The 20,358-nt window shown below is 39.5% G+C and overlaps 1 protein-coding gene across 2 annotated transcripts; it reads right to left on the bottom strand.

The window, feature by feature from the left end:
* On the bottom strand, nucleotides 1–20,046 carry Rnf146 (ring finger protein 146). Of its 2 annotated transcripts, XM_013143361.3 has the most exons (4): nucleotides 19,896–19,994; nucleotides 19,218–19,352; nucleotides 13,541–13,649; nucleotides 1–1,907 (listed from the first exon to the last, which is right to left on the bottom strand). In XM_013143361.3, coding segments are annotated over exons 3-4 (1,068 nt in total). In that variant the 5' UTR covers nucleotides 13,543–13,649; nucleotides 19,218–19,352; nucleotides 19,896–19,994; the 3' UTR covers nucleotides 1–841. The 2 variants fall into 2 exon arrangements, with proteins under 2 accessions (XP_012998815.2, XP_003479452.3); XM_003479404.5 differs by lacking the exon at nucleotides 19,218–19,352 and having other exon boundaries at nucleotides 19,896–20,046.
* Nucleotides 20,047–20,358: the final 312 nt, after the last annotated feature.

Genomic DNA, 20,358 nt, shown 5'->3' with positions numbered 1-20,358 from the left:
TTCATTTCCATATTTATTCCACACACACTGTTTGCAGATACTATTTCCAGAATTCTCTGAAGAAATCAAATTTCTGAGCAGGTGACTAAGCTGAGTACAGTTAATTCAGACCTTTACCTTTTAAATGACCTTTGGCCACAAGTATCAAAGTACTTCTATCACTCTTCCAGACTCAAACCAGACACATAGTTTTTGATAAACTCTAGTATTTATTAAATTATAATTTTTTAATCCAAATGAAAGGGGCAGACAAGAGGAAGTTCAGACTACAAGGGCTAGACAGCAAAGCTTATGGGAAGGAATGCCATGAAGTATTAAAAAGATTCTGAAACAAAAATTGTTTTGTTTACATTTCAGTTTCAATAACTTCACTATAAAATTCGCTGTCACTCACCTATTTTTAAACCCAATTCACATCTCCACATTACCTTAAGCTTCCTGCTCATGATGCCAACATCTCACAGGTCCCAAATTTCAGTAGCAGTTTTATGCCAATCCATGCAGAAAAATAATGCCAGAGTCGGGTGAAAACCATTAATGCACAGATAATATACACATACTGGCCAAAAGAACTAAAGGAAAATTGTTTTAGAAATTTAAAGAAAAAATGTCAAGAAAACTGGGTTATTACTAAACAGCTCTCAACTATTAACACCCAAGTTCCTTACATTAAATAGTTATTTCTCAACAGGGACATGTTAGACATTTCATTTCAGATTTATCCTTCCCAGACCCATTCCCACCCATCTCCCAAAATGCACTACTAGGGATGAGTAATGTTATGTGGGCAGAAATTTACAGATAACTGTTCATCCTTGGGCATGGAGCTGAAGACTTCTATTTAGACTTCTGTTACTGTGCACTGTCCATCAGGTTTTCTGGATCTGACAATGACACTCCCTGTTCCACCCGCTGCTACTGACCGGTCAGTTCCTGATCGATCAGCTACTCTCTGGTTTGCATTCGGGACAGAAAGTCTCTGCTGGGCCAAGGAGTGCTGTGCAGTAAGTACAGACACATCCTCACTATCACTACTGGCATCTGATTCGGTGTCTTCAATGGAGGTGTCTGCTGCCCTGCCTGAAGACAGGGATTCTCGGTCTCCTTCTCCTTCTCCCCGGTGACTTCTCTCATTTATGCTGTCTCCACTGAGTTGCAAATGAGCAATAGAGTCTTCCAGAGAAGTGCCAGCATCAGGGGATGGGGTGGCAGGGCTGGTAGGCTGCCCATCCACTGACGTCAGGGGCCTTGCAGCGGAGGACAGCGGAGGCTGGACGGAAGCTCCACTCTGAGCTGACATACTGTCCGCACCATCGGCAGAGCTCTCTCTTGCTAAGTTTACAGAATTTGCATCACAGTCTAGCCTAAGTCCTGCCACTCCCTTCTTTGGTATATCTATTATATCCCGCTTAATCTTCCTGCGACGTCCGTGTTCATTTCTCCTATATTGAACCATATTTTCAAGATCAGCAACATACAGAAAGCCAGCAATTAACATCTCCGTGTTCTTTTTACCTTTGGAAAAAGCATCTTCTAGCTCTCTACTGGTACGCTCATCATACTGCCACCATCCGTTTCTTCCTTCATAATACCATGCATATTCTCCATTCCCTCTGCTTGCTGCCTTGAGTTCTTCTGGTGACAACAAGGTTGGTTTGTCAAGGAAATCTTCAGGAATTTCTTGTCGACAAAGGGCACATCGCTTTCCAAGCCATGAAGCTCCCTTCACACACAGATAGCAGAAAACATGCTTACAGGGCAGACTGACTGGATGAACGCAGGTCTGCAGACAAATGGCGCATTCCGGAACTGTCAGAGAAGGTGCAGCATTAGAACAGGACTCATTGGCCTTCCTGTTCGTAGGAAGCATGTTTATTGAGTGATCGATTTCGCCACAGCCAGCCATCCTAGGTGAGAAAAAAAGACAATCAATCTATACAGAAAATCTTTTTGATTCTTGTCTCTACTCTTTGTTTGTAGGAAGCAATCAAGCACACAAACACTGAACCAAAAAGCTATTTATACCATTTCAACTCAAACAGAATTGATCAAAGAACTAAACGAATTCAAACATTCAAAATGTTCAATCCGTTCTAGACAGACTTTACAATCAGCTAGAAAGACAAATGGAAAACAGTTACTCAGATTACAGTTATGGCCAACACTAATTGTGTAGCCTTAGAGGATATTACTAGCAATTTACATTAATGCACTTTTGGTATTTTGTACATGGACCATAAAATTAAGACTACAATCAAAACCCAGGAAGTGCCTATGCTTGCTACATGGCACTGGAACCATGGTTCAACTGGTCATTTCTGCACACAGGACCACTTCTCTGAAACACAAGTGGCCTTTTTTCATCTGTTTTTACTCTCTTAAGCTGTGTGATCCTCTCATTGTACTTCCTCTGCATGACCTTATCTATATTCATGACTTCAATTATTAGCTACATATAAGCAGCACAAATTGGTATTGCTAATCCAGACCTCTCCACCACAGACCTGTATTTCTAGTTGACTATTTTTAACGTAGGACACCTGAAAGGTACCAAAAACCTCACGACCTGCTTATTTTCTAAAACAGCCCCTATGATAATACCACTGTTTACTGAAGCCAAAAATCCGTCTCAGAAACTGTCCCCTTCCTTTCTATTCCAATCATCAGTTTTTTCAATTTTACCTCCTACATACCAAATTTACCCTGTGTCTCCTGAATCCACCTACAGGCCTTCCCTAAAAACCAAGAAAACATTTTTTATTAAATTACGATGTTAAGTCTTCCTCCTTGCTTAAAAGCTGACTTCTAAGGTAAAGACTAAAATCTCTAAAGAGTCTTGTACACCCCATTCCCTCTTTCACAGCACACTTCCCTGGATCAGGTCTTTACCTACTGCAGTTACTCCCCCAGGAATGGCCTTCCCTGAATTCATGTCACACTTTGCTTGGGGACACATGATGGCCCCTTTTCACCAATCCTGAAAAGGCTTCTAGGACCAAGGCTACATCCTGCCCAATGACCACGTGAACGCACCATCTTAATGAGAACTGCAGTGTAGCATCTATTCCTGTGAGTGCTGTGATGCCCATCTTCTCCAGAGGCAGGTGAACTTCCTAAGGGGGGTGGGGGGTACAGGCCACTTCTGGCTTATCCACATACTCTTACACAGAATTTAGCAAAGATTCACAAAGAAAACCAGTATGTTTTTCAAACCACATAGATTATAAGTGATACTACGCTAAACTATCTGATACAAACTTTTGAAAAATTATGTTCCCATAACTAGCTTGGAAATACATGAAAATTCTGTAAGTGTGATACACATCAGCTGTGAAGGAGCATACAAAAGGAGCTACACAGAGAAGAGCTGTGGCCAGCAAGGGAGAATGGATAGTCCAAACAGGGACAGCTGTTACACAGTTAAACCAATGCCAGGCAAAAAATCAAAAAACCTCAGTCTAGTCTTCCTTATTAATGACATACTTGGGATCACACAGGTAAGCCTTTAATCTAAATTTCCTTCCCTGTAAGAATTTATGAAACTAGAAAGAATAAGAAAAAATAGCTCGCAAAAAAATTCTGCAATCATTAAAGCTCCATAAAAGCTCCAGTCATATAAAACCAATATAAATCCAATGTCCATCTGAAAAGGAGGGTGAAAGAAAAGACAAGGTTTGTCACAATAGTTGTACTGAATGTACATCAAATTTGGGACATCTATCTTATTAATTCAGAAAAACATTAAACATAAACCGAGGTCCATACACAGTGCAGAGTACAAACTATACAAAGACGAATGAGACACACACCTGGTCTGTTATATAAGGTAACACACATGAAAGCAGACAGTCAAAATACTCACTACTCCAGAGTACTTCAGATACTCAGTACAAGGAGAGACACACGAATGGACATAGGTTTGATAAAAAGTTTAGGGTGCAAGAGGTGCTGTGTAGAGAAATTCCAGGCAGAGACAGAAGGGTTTGATCAGAAGGTAGTATGAGTAACTTAAAAACATGATTACAATAAAAGACATGCCATCAACTCCTCTAAAAATATTCCCCACAACCTCAAGCAAACTTTTTTCCTTGTTCCTGCCACATTGTACGCAATTTTGTGAGTCCTCTTTCATAAGCGTTTTTTTAATGAGATGTAATAAAAAAATGCAGCCAATGCTTCTGCTGTATTCCATCCAACAACAAAAAGGACGGCTTCACAACACATCATTTGCCTCATTCTCTGGATCTAGGGCTGTGCAGCTTCTGGCACTTCCCTAGTCGAAATGATGATGATCAAAGGTAAACATCTGCACCAACTCAGGACACTGAGGCAGCCACGACAACACAAAAACACACAACAAAGGACTTCCAGAACTGCTTCAAAAACTGGCAAGAATTATGCGGTGTGTTTAAAGTGGAGTATTTTGAGGCAGGTTAATGGATATGTGTTTTTACTGTGAATATTCTAGCTCAAGCGTTCATTGTATCTTTCGCACTTCATATCCAAGGAACTGAGTCACATAAGCAGTGGAATCAGAAAAGGTAATCACAAAGACAATCATAAATCAAATCACACAAGCCTTATTGTGCCCAACCTAAAGAAACATGACTTGATTTTTATTCCACAGTAATGAGAAACCACAGACACCATGAAAAAGGGAAAATGACAGGAGCAGAACAGTGGTAAACAGAAAGGAAGGTTAAAATCTCAAAGATCTGCACTCTGTTGTTTAACATGAATGACAATGTCTGTACTAATTAATTCTGCCATTTTAAACATAGAATATCTGGAATCTAATTACTGTAAGACCTTTACATTTGATGCAAGAACAAGCCTTAAAAAGTAACTCTAGAGTTTAAAAATGGGATAGTCAATAAAAATGTTTATGCTAATCAGAAACTGAAAAACACTATTCTTAGGCTTTCATCATGGCACATCCAATCTCACACTTTTACTAAGTTCTTGTCCTTGGCTCCTCAATAAACAAAAGTTTTAAAATGGTAAGGTTTTGGGGCTGGGGATTTAGCTCAGCAGCATAAGCGCCTGCCTTGCAAGCAGGCAGTCGTGAGTTCGATCCCTGGTACCGATAAAAATGAAAAAGACAAAAAAAAGGTAAGGTTTTAAAGATTTCTATTACCTGACATCAGGCCCAGGTACCCCCTGAAGAGCCACGCCCCAAGGCCCCACTGCCACCAGGAAGCATTTGTGAGCCCCCACCCCACACCTGTCACAAGCTTGGGAACCTATCAGGGGAACCCAGGTGTCCAGGCCAATCCCCTGCACCGCTGGACGGGCAGGCAGTGCAGGGAGTGCCCAGGACTTGGCAACCAGCTGATTCGGATGAACACAGGAAAACGTCAAGACAAAGAATCAGTATACAATGTCAGACCCCACCCGATCACAGATACAAACCAAATTAGAAATCACACACCTGACATGTCTGAAATGATGGCAACTGAAGTAAAGAAACAACTTAGTGCTTATATTGTTTGACTACCTACCTATGCTTGCCTGTGTCTGGTGGTCTGAGCAACTATTTAGAGGACAGTGATGTGCAATATAGTAACTACTGCTGATTTCCTATTGTCTTGTTTTTGAAATTCAACTCCTCGCTCACTGTTTTGTTTCATTTTATTGTTTTGTTTTATTCTCTTTAAGAGAAATAAAGATTTCAATTACCTGAAAAAGGACACAATGTTTCAACAGACAAAATGATCACAGAAAATGTTTAATTTCCAAATTGTTTTGCAATCCTTAATCGAAGTGCCTTAGCAGCATCTCTAGGCTATAAAAATCAGGCAAGTATCTTTTCCTAACCCATGGAAAGTTCTAGATCAAGAAATACACGTTCTTAATATGCTTGAGGCACTACTGAAGCTTCAAAGATTTTTCCTTGCCTTCACAAACCTTTTAACTTAAAGCAACATGAGGTACAAGTGAGAACATCTGCTTCTCACCAGTCAACAACTCTGTAGATCCTGTCCTTCTCACCCTGAAACAAAGGGGCATGTGAAATTCTCAAAACTCTCTTTCAAACTGGTATGCATTTAAATGTCCAAGGGGAAAAAAAAAAAAACAGCAATTAACTACAGGTAATAACCGAGGACTCTGTCAGTAATTCTATTCATAATGCTAAATAGAAAAATGGGCTGACCTTCACTACTTTGGAAAAAACAATAGCAGTGTCTTATATAAAAGTCTACATCTCAAATTAGGGACCTTATAAGCAAAAGACAAATTATAAATCTGATCAATTTAACATTTAAGAAAGAAAGACAGAGGAGTCCAGTAAAATGTAAAGTATCCAATATATGACTTTGAGGAATGTTATACTTTTAAATACAGAATTCTAACTACTTCCTGTTGTGCTTAAGTAAAATTAATACAAAACATCAGTTTTCCACCTGATGCAGCTATCTTACCTATAAAAAGTTTCAACCAAAACCACTACTTTCTACGCTGCTTAATATGATCAATATTTTGTTTTAACTCTTACTCTTGCATTCATGAATAAAGCTAAGCATGTCATGTTAAAATGTAAAAAGCAACTATGACTATGTCAGGGAAGCTATATACTGTAAAAATAATACACTTGGAAAGGCAAAATGATTCTGTTTGAGCCATTATTCTGGTTCCCTCCTCACAATAAATAAGTTGGATAAATTTCATCAGAAAATAAACAAGCTACATTATTTCATATGAAGCACTCTCAACCATCCATATGCCAGAGCAGATTACCAGTTCAGAGCCCCTAAAACCCACCAAGTATTCTGTCAATCTATCATGCACTAAGAGATGAGAAGAAATCTTAGTAACAGTTCTTGTAATTATACATGAGGCAAGTACAGAAGGTAAATATAGAGATTGTGTATAACACAATAAAGACAGATGTACCTTAATCCACTAACCCACATGCAAGACGTTCTTCAAAGCTGTTTTTATTACCTTTTCAGTCGACCCTACACAGTCCTGAAGTCATTTTTCAATGACCTTAAAAAAGGTAGAAAGTCAAATGTATGCAGAGGGATAAGACCAATATGTAAATAACTGCATCTTCATACTGCTTTTCATAGGAGTTAAGAATTTCAAAGAATTAATGCTAATCGAAAAAGTGGTTATTACTCTAATAGAGGTTTTAAGAAACTCCAGAAATCATTATGGAAACAAAAGGCATTTATTTGTACATTACTGATTTAAGAACAATTTAAAACAAAATTAGAAACTTATATTTGAGTTAATCCAACTCTGGTAAGGGACAGGATAAACTATAGCAATCACTTTAAACACTGCTTTACTACATTTTTCATGTGACATAACTTTGCAGCACAGTATCATATTTATTCCCATATAGATTACACTCCCATAAGATAAACATGTGTCTGTAATACTTGGACATCTCCTTGCCCATGAGGAATATAGACACAGTTAAGGAAAACCTTCAATGATTCAGATTTTGTTGAACCTTCTTAAAGACCTCTAGTTAAAGGTAAAATTACTATAAACACAAAAGGTCTTCAGCTACATATATAGTACTGAAAAACTTTTTAGCCAGCAGTCAAAGTTTTAAAATCTGGTTAAGAATCAAGAGTCTTATACACGCTTTCCTGAATAACACACTACCCTTCCAACTGACTTCACGTCCATCTTCCTTTGACTCTTCCTCAGTTTCATCATGCATAATTTTTAGTCCTCTTTCAATCTTCAATACTCTCTGCTGCATATATAATCTAATCCAAATTCCTAAGCAACAGTTTCCAATACCATTGACACAACCTTTATAATAAAGCAGACTCGTTTCCAATAATGGCTCTGACTTGCTCTTATCATGTTCACCTGGTCATCATGTCCCAAACATTCCTAAAGGTAGGAATTAGCTATTCTGAATTTTCCTGGACATTTATACCCAGGAGTGTGGCTCAGATCTACGAAGCTGTTTTAAGTCAGTCCCCCAAGGGATTTCTCTCAGAGAATTCCAGTGAATGCGGACCTAGGCAAGTGACTTATCCCTGTTTCTCCCTCAGTGAGTGAGACATTCCTGTGATATGCAGGGATAAAATTAGTAACTTGTGTAAAATGTCTAGTAACCACCTGGCAGTGCAGCAGGTGCTGAATAAATGCTCGTTCACCTTATGACACAGTCAACAGTTTTCAAACACAGTTATTCCCTCACCGCATTAACGCATGCTGATGCCAGGGACCTGTATCCCTTCTCATTAACCCACCTACAAAATTATTTCCTAATGTTGTCTAGTTGTTAAAATTCTATTCATCCTTTAAGGCTAAATTTTACATTCCCTCTTTACCATTCAAACAGAACTAATTTCTACTCTCTCTGTTTCAGTAGCATTTTGTTACCAAAATATGCAATCTGTCCTGCCTTGTGGCTGACTACATATTTTTCTCATATACCAGACTATTATGGTTTAGCTACATTTAGCAAAACAAAAAGAACAACACAAACATAGTCTGCAGATGTGGCTCAGTGATACAGCACTTACCTAGCATTGTGAAGTTCTGGGTTCAACCCCCACAAAAGAAGGTGGGAAGCAGATAAATAATATCCAAGAGTAAATGGAAGATGTATTTGCTCGGATTCGGGTTGCAGTGAGCTAGAAGAAGCCCCAGTCTTCCCTGGGCCTATGTAATACCAGGCAGGACCTCACGACAGCCATCACACTCCTCCCCCTTGCAGCCCCTGCTTGGCCTAGAGGGGACCACAGACAACTTTCTAGAAGCAGCTACTCTCAGTCACCTCTCACTTCCGCAGCCCTAGAGAAGCCACAACTCAAACAAGAGCCTCCACTGTCACTTGCCTGCTCTGAGCCACCCAGGTTCTATTCTGCCTTGAGGAGTATGATGCTTGACAAGATAAAGACTGCAGACAGACCACGGCCCATGGCTGTCATCCCTGATCTTCCAAAACTGTACGGGGCTCTGATCAACACTGCCAACCTCCTCAAAACTCCCTGGCAGTGGCAACAGTAAGGACTGAACCTGCGGTGACCAGTTCTGCTGCAGCAGGTCTGCTGTCACCAAGACAGCGAAGGCTACGCTAGGAGCACCACGGCCACTGCAGCAGATATGGACCTAGGCTACTGCAGATTGTAGACATGGCCCTATCCCAGATCAGTCCATCCTGCACACACTGTGGATGGCCCACCACTCTGCCACTACTTCCAACGTGCCAGAATAGTCTGCACATGGCCACGCTGATCCTTCTCTACTTAAGCAGTACCCTTCATACTTCTTGGGTCAGTACAGGCGAGCTCCCTACTGTGCTCTGTCCCTCTGTGCAACAGAGGCCCCAAGAAAGCCCTGTTAGTGATTTTACTACACAGGGTGGGTTCCCCTAAGAGTTGGTAAGATTAAGGACTACTAGCCTCGACAGTCACTAACAGCTTGAGGGTGTTAGTGACAGAGCAGCTGAGCCAAGCAGAGGGGGCCAAGAGAGAAACCTGCAGAGAGGGCACCAGAAAGCTCCTAATGGAGGACAAACTGAGGAGCTCACAGGGGCAGCAGGAAGCGTCCAAAAGCAGTGACACCAAGAGAGGCACTAGCACTTGGAGCTCAGAGCTCTAACAGTAAGGACTGAGAGTCGCTGGCACTCAAAATCCCAGAGCTCATCAAGGGAGGTTCCTCCCAATTCATGATTTTCATATAAATTGAGCAAAAGAACTTCCAGCCAAATGGTGACACCAAAATAAGACTGATATAGTCACACTTTTATCATACCAAAAATTAGAGTCATATATCAAACTCAGAGAAACTGAAACATATCTATACAGGTGATGCTGGTCCAATAATGCAAAGCCTAATCCCCAGAATTAAACTGTTGCATTCTTTATGAGTGACATGAAGCTGGATAATGTTCATCAAATTGGAAGACAGAATTATAATGTTCATTGTGGGTAATATTTCATCAATAATTCAGTACAAGGAAACTCATGGTCATCTAACACTTTAAAGCACATTACACAAAGACTAAATGATAAGAAAATACAACTAGTAATACTAAATCAGAGTGAATCAAAAATGAAAACAAAGCAGTAAGTTTTGAGAAATTAAAATTGAACAAAACAGTACAGAATAACATCAACAAAAATGAAACATTGGAGACATAGAACTTCAAAAGATATTAGTCAAACCAGATTAGTCAAAATGGGTATCATAGTGAATCCTACTGTCTTCAATGTAGTTGCCTATACTCTTAGACTTAATGTCAAACTATCGGAAAAAATCAGTCAAAACAAGACATTGATCAGGTAAAAGAGATTCAAATAAAATCAGTAAAAGCAAGACAGTAAAAGCAGTACAAGGCTTCAAAGCAAGTCAACAGGAAATCAAAAATGGTTACCACAGTATATCTTACAATCTTTGGAGTAGCTGTCCATGCCATCAAATCTAGTACAAGTAGACAAACTGGGACAGAATATAACCAAATTAAACAGAGCAATGAAAACAATATGGGTTTCAAATCTTGATGCAAGATTAACAATGTCCTCTGCCTTCCCTTTTTGGACAATTCCTCCCCTTTCACTTTCACCGGGTGCACTACACATTTTGTATCCCACTAAGTCCTTTAGTTTTTAGATTAAGGAGGCAACTCACTATCCACGTAGGTGATTCTCAACCTTTTTATCCATAAGCACGATTTCAAGTTGTATCCATTTACTTACAAGTGCTTCAAGGTTTTTCTTCCTTATAGCTGAGTAGTTCTCCTTTGTATAAGTGTCATGTCTTTCCAGAAATCTGCAACTGATGGGCAAGCTACCTCCCCTTTTTTCTGGTTCTCTGTCACAAAAAGCATTGTTTTCTCATCTTTGACTTTCAGTCTATAAACTCTCTTTCAGGTTAATTATATTTCTTATGTAAAGCATCTCGATGGACCTTCTCTCCTGATCCACTCTGCCTATGTTTATTAGTATCTCAAGGCCCTCTATATTAGTGATTATAGCCAATCTTCTCTGCTTTATCTCTGCCAAGCTCTTTTTCTGCTGCTGATTGTCTACTTTTCCCCTTCATTCCACTGTCTGCCCCATTCAGTGAGCCCCGTCTGTCACTGTTCTTGAAACCATGGTCTTTTTTTCTCTCTAGAATGTCCTTCAGTATTTTTTGTTGGGTTGGTTTGTAGTCATGAACTTCCCCAGTTCCTCTTTGTCACGGAAGCATCTTATTTCTCCATTAATTCTGAGAATTAGTTTTTCAGGGTACATCAATCTGGGTTGGCAGTTATCTTCTTTCAGGACTTAGAATTCTTCACTGCAAACTCTTCTTGATTTGATGGTTTATGTCAAGAAGTCTGCCATAATTCTGGTGGGTTTTCCTTTATAGGTGATCTGTTTCTTTTCTCTGAAAGCTTTTAATATTCTGTTCTTGTGTTGAATTTCTGAGATCTTGACTATTATGTCTGGTATAGATCCATTTTGGTTATAGCTGGCTCGAGTTCTGTATGCCTCATTATCTGAATATCAATTACTTTTCCTATGCTTAAGAGGTTTAATTATTTCCGTAAATAGCCTTTGTATTTCATTTTTTTATTCTTAAGTTACAGATCCTGTTGTCATCTTCTAGCCTTTGTATTACTTCCTGGTTGTTATTTTTGAGATCTTTCCTTTTGTGATCACAAGTTGCAAACCTGTCTTCAAGGTTTGACAGTCTATCTTTAGCTTCTTTCAAGCAATTTTGCCAGCTTTCAATGGAGTTAATTTCCTGGTAATCTCTTTGAATCTGTTTCATATATTCTAAAATTTTTTATATTCTTCATTGAAGGTTTCCCCCCTTTATCTATGCTCCTCTATTCTTCCATCTGTGTCTTCTTTAGAGGCACTTAGCATTTCTTTGTTTTTCTTATAACCTCCTTTATTTGTAATATTATTTAAGTTCTTTCATAGTTTCATGAAGTTGTTTCTTTATGTCAGTTGCTGTTGCTTCAGAAACTGCAGGTGTGCGACTCCCGATCTCTTCTGTTTACCTCTCCTGGACCAGTACTCTTGGGTTGGAGGCCAGAGACTGCCTTTTGTTTCTTCCTCTTGTCATGTTCTTGGTTTCTTCTAGACAAGTGGGTAGTGGGACCCTGGCACTTCCTATATTGGTTATAATTACTCTGAAGTGTGCTGGCTAGGGATTTGTGTTGTTTGCTGCTTTCCCCAATTTCCTGGTGACTACTAGAGTATAAGCAGAGGCAGGGCAGGCTGGCCCCTTCCTTCAGAGCTGGTTAACCACAGGGAGTCTTCACCACCATTAGTGTGTGCTTCGTGGGTGGGGTTGGTCAGGGAATAGCTTTAGGGAAAACTCAGCCTTGGGCATTGGATCGCGCACAGGGGCACGACTCAGTCCAGGCAATTTTCACCAATCTTCTCCATGGTAGGAGTGACTAAATGAAGCTGGCTGCAGTTCTGATTCCGGGCTTATCATGCCCGACTCCAAAATGGAGCCCAGCCAATCAACCACTCACATGGGAGGACTGAGTCCCCCAGACTCACTGCCAGCCAGCGCAGTTCTCCGGTCTGATGCTCATTTTAATTAACGTATCTCCCCGCTGAGGCCTCTGGGCTTGCCAGCCACCTACTTCACAGATTCCAGTGGCACTTCTCACACAGTGGGACAGGCTCCAGTGAAACTAACTCTGGCTACCACCTTCTCCTCAAGTTTTCCTTATATTTTCTTTCTTTTTTCAAATTCTCTCCGTGGGCTTCAAGTCTTACTTTATTTTCTTTCTGGGTCGAGGGGATCCATTTCTTTCTTTCTGGCCTTCTCCAGAATATATTCCAGCATCTAGGGTGCTTCTCTCAGAGAGGCTTTTTACTCTGCTGCTTACTGTTCTGCCACCTTCCCAGAATTCAAGATCATTTAATTTAATGTTAAAATCACTTGATTTATTTTAATATCGTATCATGTAGGTTCTATTACTCCCAAAGGTAATAGTAAGCCAGAGAGAGTAGGTAGTTTCTAACTAGAGAAGAGTTACTCTCAGTATTATACTAAGTGTATCTACTAAAGGGTTCAGCAAAATTCTCCTTTTCTCCCGAACCAGGCACTCATGCCTCAGGCCTGACACGGGTCAGAGATTAGGGGCCCGAGCTGAGGGATGTGATGGGCTCCAGCTGGCTCACGGCCCCTTAGCCTGGGTGTCACCATCCGCTACTGGCTTCAGCCTGAAACAAGTTACTAGTAACAGTAATTTTATAGGTCAGAAATCTCTATTTAAAAAAGTGATACTACTGTATCTAACTTGATTAGTTAAGTAAATTACTGTGCAAAGAAAAAGCAGAATCCAGAGGCACTGTAGATCACTCCATGTTGTAGCCTACAATAAAGCAAAATCCTGTCTTCAGTTTCACTTCTTGCAGAGGTTCCTTATGAGACTTTTTTGGGAAATCTTACAATGATAATTTAATGTGAATAAAATTGCTAACTTGATAATGCAAGCAGAAGTCAATACAAAATACTTTTCGTAATTACAACTAAAGGTGACAGGCATTGGATTTACTTCATTTTATACAAATCCACTATAGCTTTGGAGAATCCACACCATACTTACATTTCTGTTGCAGATCCCACAGACACTCGCCACAAAGACAAAGCATCTTCTTCAACAGTAGTCAGCTAGCTGGTGGCATTTTTCTTCCTCTGCTGGTTCATTTTCTGTGCTGCAAATGAAAGAAATTTCAACATTAACTTCTCTATACAGACTAATTAGAATCAAGATAATTACTCAATTAGGTATAATATTTGACAAAATTCAGGGGCAAATTTTATCTTGAGCGTAAAAAATGAATAGTGGAAGACAAGAATGCTTAATTTACCACTGCTATTCAACACGACAGAAAGTTCTAGCAGAGCAATACCATGGAAAGGGAAAAAAAATTGTACAAACTGGCAAGGAACAAGTTAAAAATAAATAACTGTCTCTATTCATACAGTCTCTCTGTTCTCTATATAAAGAAAATTCCAAAGAACTTGAAAGAAAGCTACTATTATCAGCAATTTTCAGATTACAAATTTCACACACAGTACAAACCACATCCAAAACAATGCTGAAAAACCGTGGTTGCAATTTTATATGCTACTAGTAGTCAATAATCCAAAAAGGAAAATCAAGGAAACTATTCCATTCATAACAACATCTAAAAGAAAAGAGGAATCAACTTAACTAAAGAAAACTTTTACACTGAAAACTATAAAATATTACTGAAAAAATGAAAAGCTAAGCAACTGAAGAGACAGCCAGTGTTCACAGGTTGGAAGATTTAACATGTTTAGACAATCAATATTATGCAAAAGAATCTATAGATTTGATTAATTCCTATCGAAATCTCAACAACCTTTTTCGCAGAAATTGACACATCAACTCTCAAATTCATACACACTGTGAAAGGGACCCCAAAAGTCAAAAATAACCTTAAAAAAGAAGAAAAACATACTGCTCTCACTTCAAACTGTCCTACACAGCTGCCACAAGCACACAGTATGCTACTGCCCTAAAGACAAACACGTGAAGCAAAGGAATGGAACTGAGAATCCAGAAATAAACTCACAGATCTGGAACTAACTAGGTTTTCAAAAAAAGTCAGGTCCATTCAATACTCTCTTCAATAAATGATGGGACAATTAGGTTTCCACATGCAAAAGAATGAAATCAGACTCCCATTTATACCATGAGATAAACTGAAGTGGATCAATAAACTAAGTATCATAAAACTCTTAGGGGAAAATCTTCATGACCTTGAAATTGGAAAAAGACATGAGAATGGAATGAAAGAAACTAATAGACAAATTGGACTTATCAAAATTAAAAATCTTATCACTACCTTGAGACTATATTCCTAAGTGAAGGAAATCAGACACACACAGGCTTAACTAGCACATGGTTTCTCTTCGATAAAAAAGTCTAATATACAAACTTCAAAATAAACCATAGAGAATAGGGAATAGTCTTGTCCATAAATACTCCATTTCTGAAACAAACAGTGGTGTTTAACAGGAGATAAAGTAACTGAGGCAAAGTTGAGGAGAAGCAGCTTCAAACTAACTCATAGGAATCTTCTAAATATAGTATATTCTACCACTTTAAAATGTTGTCATTTTACTTTAGAACTACTACAGAGTTTAAATTCAGCTAAAGCCACAGGTTACTGAAGTAAAAGCTTTGCTACACATGTATCAGCACAGAAGTGGTTTAAACCATTGTAGTTGGTTGAAGGGGATGTAGTTTCATCATTCTGGTTCTGTTAAATGAAGACTTCAGTGGATTCAAGCAAGTTTTCAACAACATGATGTTATTTTAAAAAGTCCTTTATAGATAAAAAAAAAAAAAACCACAAGAATGGGGGTCTATTCACTCAATAAATAACAGCAAAGCATCTTATATGAAGAAGACATACAATCACTACCCTCCTTGTTAGTGTATTCTTAAAATTACTTCACTTTGAATTATGCATTATCCTTCCAAAAACACAAATGGAAATCATGTAACCCGGCTCTTCTCACCTGCAATTCAGTAACACTATTCCACAATGTGTCCCTAAAAGTTCACAGGACATACAATTTTTTAGTCTTGCATGCTATGGTGACTTTTTACATTTATATATTCTATGGATGATTTTTATAAAGTTGAAATTAAATGGATAAAGAAAGTCTAGAGAAACAAATGAACTGAGATATTTTTAGTAATCTAGATCCTCACCATATAAACCACGCTCTTGAAGCAGCAGGTCAGATCTCTGCCCTACACATGACAACTTGTGAGTACTGCACACGCATCACCCCATCCTCCAAACAATCACCCCATCCTCCAAACAATCTGTGGAATGGGACTGCATCCATTTTACAAAGGAGGAACTCCAACCTCAAAAGGCTAGCAGTTTACCCAAAGTCACAAAGCTTTTGCTACTCTGAGGTAATCTAACTCAAGTACACTATATCTTCAGAAAATCCTTTCTACAATGTACTGTTTCTCAAGGAAATGGTCTAGCATATTATTATCTAACAGAAATGTTGCAATCCACATATGTATTTTCTTTTTTTTTTTTTTTTGTCTTTTTCCTTTTTATCGGTAGCGGGGATCGAACTCACGACTGCCTGCTTGCAAGGCAGGCGCTTATGCCGCTGAGCTAAACCCCCAGCCCCGACATATGTATTTTCAAATCTCTATGCTACATTAAGACTAATAAAAAATAAAATTGTATTTAAGATATCTCTACAATTTTAGTATGCATTGAACATAAAAGTTAGTATTATTTTACATTAGTAAGGTTGTATAATCTAAAATCCAGTGCATATTTTACACAACACTTAGCACAACTCATACTAGCCACATATCAAGTCTCAATAGCACATAGCTGTGTAATTTCCCTTGATTTGATACTCTCGGGATGCAACCTAGCACCCAGACAGGGAAGCCTGTGACCACTGAGCCATACCCCAGCTGTAGTACAGATCCAGCATGTGTCTAAACTCGCAAATTATCACAGGAATCACTAGAAAAAAATGAACTCCGTGTTAAGGTATCTACATCTCTGCTGAACCTGTACAGCTCCAAAGTAACTGTATACCTGTTCTAGTCAAAGATGAGAGGTTTTGTTGGGTCTAATTCTGCCAAACTGACCCATCAACTACAAATGCTATACATTATAATGTTAACTGGGTATGAAACAGCACCTACAACAGTGATGTAAACAAACCCTTACAAAGCTCACATCATCTGAAGCCAGAACTCTTTTAAAAGTGTTGATACAGTGATGTTTTTCTTTTATCCAAAGGAGGAAGACAGAACAAAGTAATTCTTAAAAAGGCAGGAAATAATTTTGCCAGCATAAATAATTCATATTCATATAACTGTTCGGCAGTGATTCGTAAATTATACACCAAATTAAATGCAATGATTTGCTAAGAAAATTACGTAACACCTGAAACTATACTACTTTGTCCCTTAACAACTATAGAAAAAAATGTGAGATTAAATTTATAATTATGTAAAGGGGCTCAGCCATTATTTATGAATTTTAATCTTAATCCCTTCAGCCAATTAATAAATAAATATAACTGAAAACAAAAAATAAGCTATTTAAAACATGTAACACTTAAATTCATATTCTTATATACTGTACTGTTATTTCCTATGAAAATATCTACTGTTAATTACCATTACACTTTTCAAGATAGTCACAAGCTCAAAAAGTCAATTTTTCTTCCTGATAACAGATTCAAATGTCATTTTAAAAGAACTACTATCACAAAGACAAGCATCTAACATCAACAAATATAAAAATAAAAATACTGACTTCAATTCTATTTTTCAAGCCAGATACAAGCTCATTTTCTTCCAGATAACAGATTCAAATACTATTTTAAAAGAACTAATCACAAAGATGAGCATACACAATCAACAAAAATACAAATAAAAATTACAGATATTTCAAGACTTTGTATACTTTGCCAGTTATTAACACCTAGCATATAATATGTTTTAAACTTTTATTTGTTCAATATACACAAAAAATGTTCTACATAAAAGCTCTTAATGAAAGCAAAAACACGTCAAACCTTCCAAAGTCTGGTATACAACTAAGAATATAAAAAATCACTACAGAAAAAGGATTAGAGATGATATGTGATTCAGTAGGCATATCTTAAGATTTGCCAAACGTAGCTAAATGACATAATGTATTCCTTTTTAGCCTTCATCACCCGTTAAAAATCAGCTTGCAAACCAGGGACAGTGGTACCCTGTAATTTCAGTTACTCAGGAGGACTGCAAGTTAAAGGCCAGCTCAGGCAATTTTGTGAAGAGCTTTCTCAAAAACATAAAATTAAGAAAAAAACAAAAACAAAAACCTCAGCTTACAAAAAGCACAACTCATACCAGGAAACTTAGAACTCTTTTCAGCTAAATGGGGTGAAATACTTTGTAAAGAATTCTTTTCCTTTTTATATATCACTTTCTTTAAAAAGCATTACTGTATAGCAATTTATTTACTCTTATTTAAGCATTCAACCTTGAACAGACTCCTCAAAGTGGGCTTTGCATTTTATTTCAATAAGATAGGAGATGTAAATGTGAGCAAACACTATCTCTTTGTCACATCAAACAAATAAGTTTCATGGCCAACAATTCTATAAATAAGAAAACCTCTGGCTAATACAATTTGTAACCTTGGTCAAGTTGCAAATTCTGTCTTTGTTACCTCACCTTCCTCTATAATTCCAAATGCTTTGTCAGGCATTGTCTAAATGTTCAATTGTAATTTAACAATAGGTTTTATTTTAATTAACCCAAAAAGTAATAGGCCATAAACAAGAAATAGAATCTGCAAACAAGCACATGTAGTGATATAGTCCAGTGTTAGTTTCTATGCTCACAAAGACTGTTCCTAATCCAGTATGTTGTTTCACAAACTCAGAATCTTTAGTCAAAGGCAACCCGACAGGGAAACAGGAAAGTTCGGCATCTACCATTACTAACGCTTGGCAGGGGAGGGATTCAAATCCTCAAGTCACAGTTAAGACACTTCATACTAGTACAGTATATAGGTTTCACAGAATATATTCTTTAAAACAGATTACCATGACAAGGAAATTTTAATTTTACCAATTGCTTTTTCCAACTGAACAAATCACGCTGGATTCTTTAAGCAAAAAAAAAAATCTAATTCTTTTGACAATTCAAGCTAGTGGAAACATTGTACCATAGCCAAAAGGAAAAAAATATCACATTCTTTTTAAAAATTCTCTTATCTAGTGATCATCCATTTGTAGAACGTTTTCCCTGATAATTCTACGGACTTAAAAGATCAGGAAATAACAAAAACCGCCAAACGTTGAAGCTCCAGTATTTTCATTCCTTGTAAAATTTGCATTGGGCCATTTGAGATGTAAATTCTAAATTCAAATGCTCCACTTAAAACATTCAAGGCTAAAACAAACACATCCACAATCTACTTTTTGCGTGACATTAACCATTCAATGCTGTATTTAAAATGAGACTTACTTCACCTATGTTCATGTTTTCTGATTACTCAGTTCAAACACCAAGTGCTATGCATACATACACACACACACCCCAAAACAACCCGCAAAGCCCTCACAAACCAGGTCATTTATGTGGGTCATTTTCTTCGTGTGTCTAAACGGGCCATGTCTTTTGTAAAAACTAATGACATATTTCTTCCTTATAATGTTCTTCCAAGTTGTGCAAGCATACACGGCCCGTATTATACCTTCACGTCCCACTTGAAAAGTCCGACTCGAGGGCTGGGGGAGGCTGGCATTTGAAATGTCAATCAAGTCGTTCAAAGAACAAAGCCTTTTCTATCATCTGTTTCTTTTCCTCTTGGTCCTACAGGACTTCAGTACTGTTAAAAATACAACCGCAAATGTTCAAAACTTGAGGATTAACTGCTCCCCAAAATGGCACCGGGGGGCGGGGGGTACAGACCACAACGATCAAGGAAAAAGAACGAATCTAACTGCCAGGGCGTGCTGTCAACTCGGAGAGTGCGGAGCCCCGCAGCCAGGGCTCGGGATCCCGGCCTCGCCCCCCGCGCCGCTGGGGAAGGCAGTGGCGACGACGCCCGTACGGAGGGCGTCGCGACCCGGCCGCTGGCACCACCGAAAGCCGAGGGCTCCACGACTTGGGACGCTCAGGGCTGTGCTGCCCAGGCCAAGGCCGACGCACCCGGGCGGGTCTCGGGTGGCGCGGACCCTACAGGGCGCCCCGAGGCCCTGACAGCTGCGCCCGGCGGTGCCCGGCCAGGCCGCGCCCGCCCCCCCCCCCACCGCCCGCGCGGTCACTGGCGCCTCTCCCCGCACCGGTACCGCTTGGGAGGCCACCGCCCCGAGTACTCCACGTCACCCGGCTTCAAGCGGCCCTTGCCAAGACTGCGCCCGATGCCCACCTCAGCACCCAGGACCACCGCCGCCGCGCACCCTCCTCTCCCCGGCCTCGGAGCCCGCGGTCGACGAGGGCGAGCGCGGCCGTCACGTGACCGCCGCGCTCGGGGGCGGGCCGCTGCGTGCCTCACCCTCCCGCGCGTGCGCCGATGACTGCGCATGCGTCTACGCCCCGTTGCTGGGCTACAAGCAGCTCGTGTTCCTGGCCTGGAAGTTTTTGGTCCTCGGACGGACAGGGTCCCGAGGCAGGTGTATCAGGGAGAGACACGGTGCAGCAAGTGAGGCGCACTCAGAACCCGGAAGGGTTGGTGCTGGAAATCCCAGCTTTGTGACGCGCTCCCGGGGAGCACCAGGGCCCACTGCTGCGTTTGGCGTTAAGCAGCCCTTGACGGCTTACTGCCTGTTGTTTTTAAGAGAAAACAGCAATTAAAAGATAACGAGGCAGAGTCCTCCAGGACGTGACGATTT

This window comes from Cavia porcellus, unplaced genomic scaffold (assembly GCF_034190915.1).
Source record: "Cavia porcellus strain 051 isolate PalLab524CR breed Dunkin Hartley unplaced genomic scaffold, mCavPor4.1 scaffold_24, whole genome shotgun sequence".
NCBI lineage: Eukaryota > Metazoa > Chordata > Mammalia > Rodentia > Caviidae > Cavia > Cavia porcellus.
The sequence above is the reverse complement of the archived record's forward strand: the minus strand, read 5'-3'. Positions and strand labels throughout refer to the sequence as shown.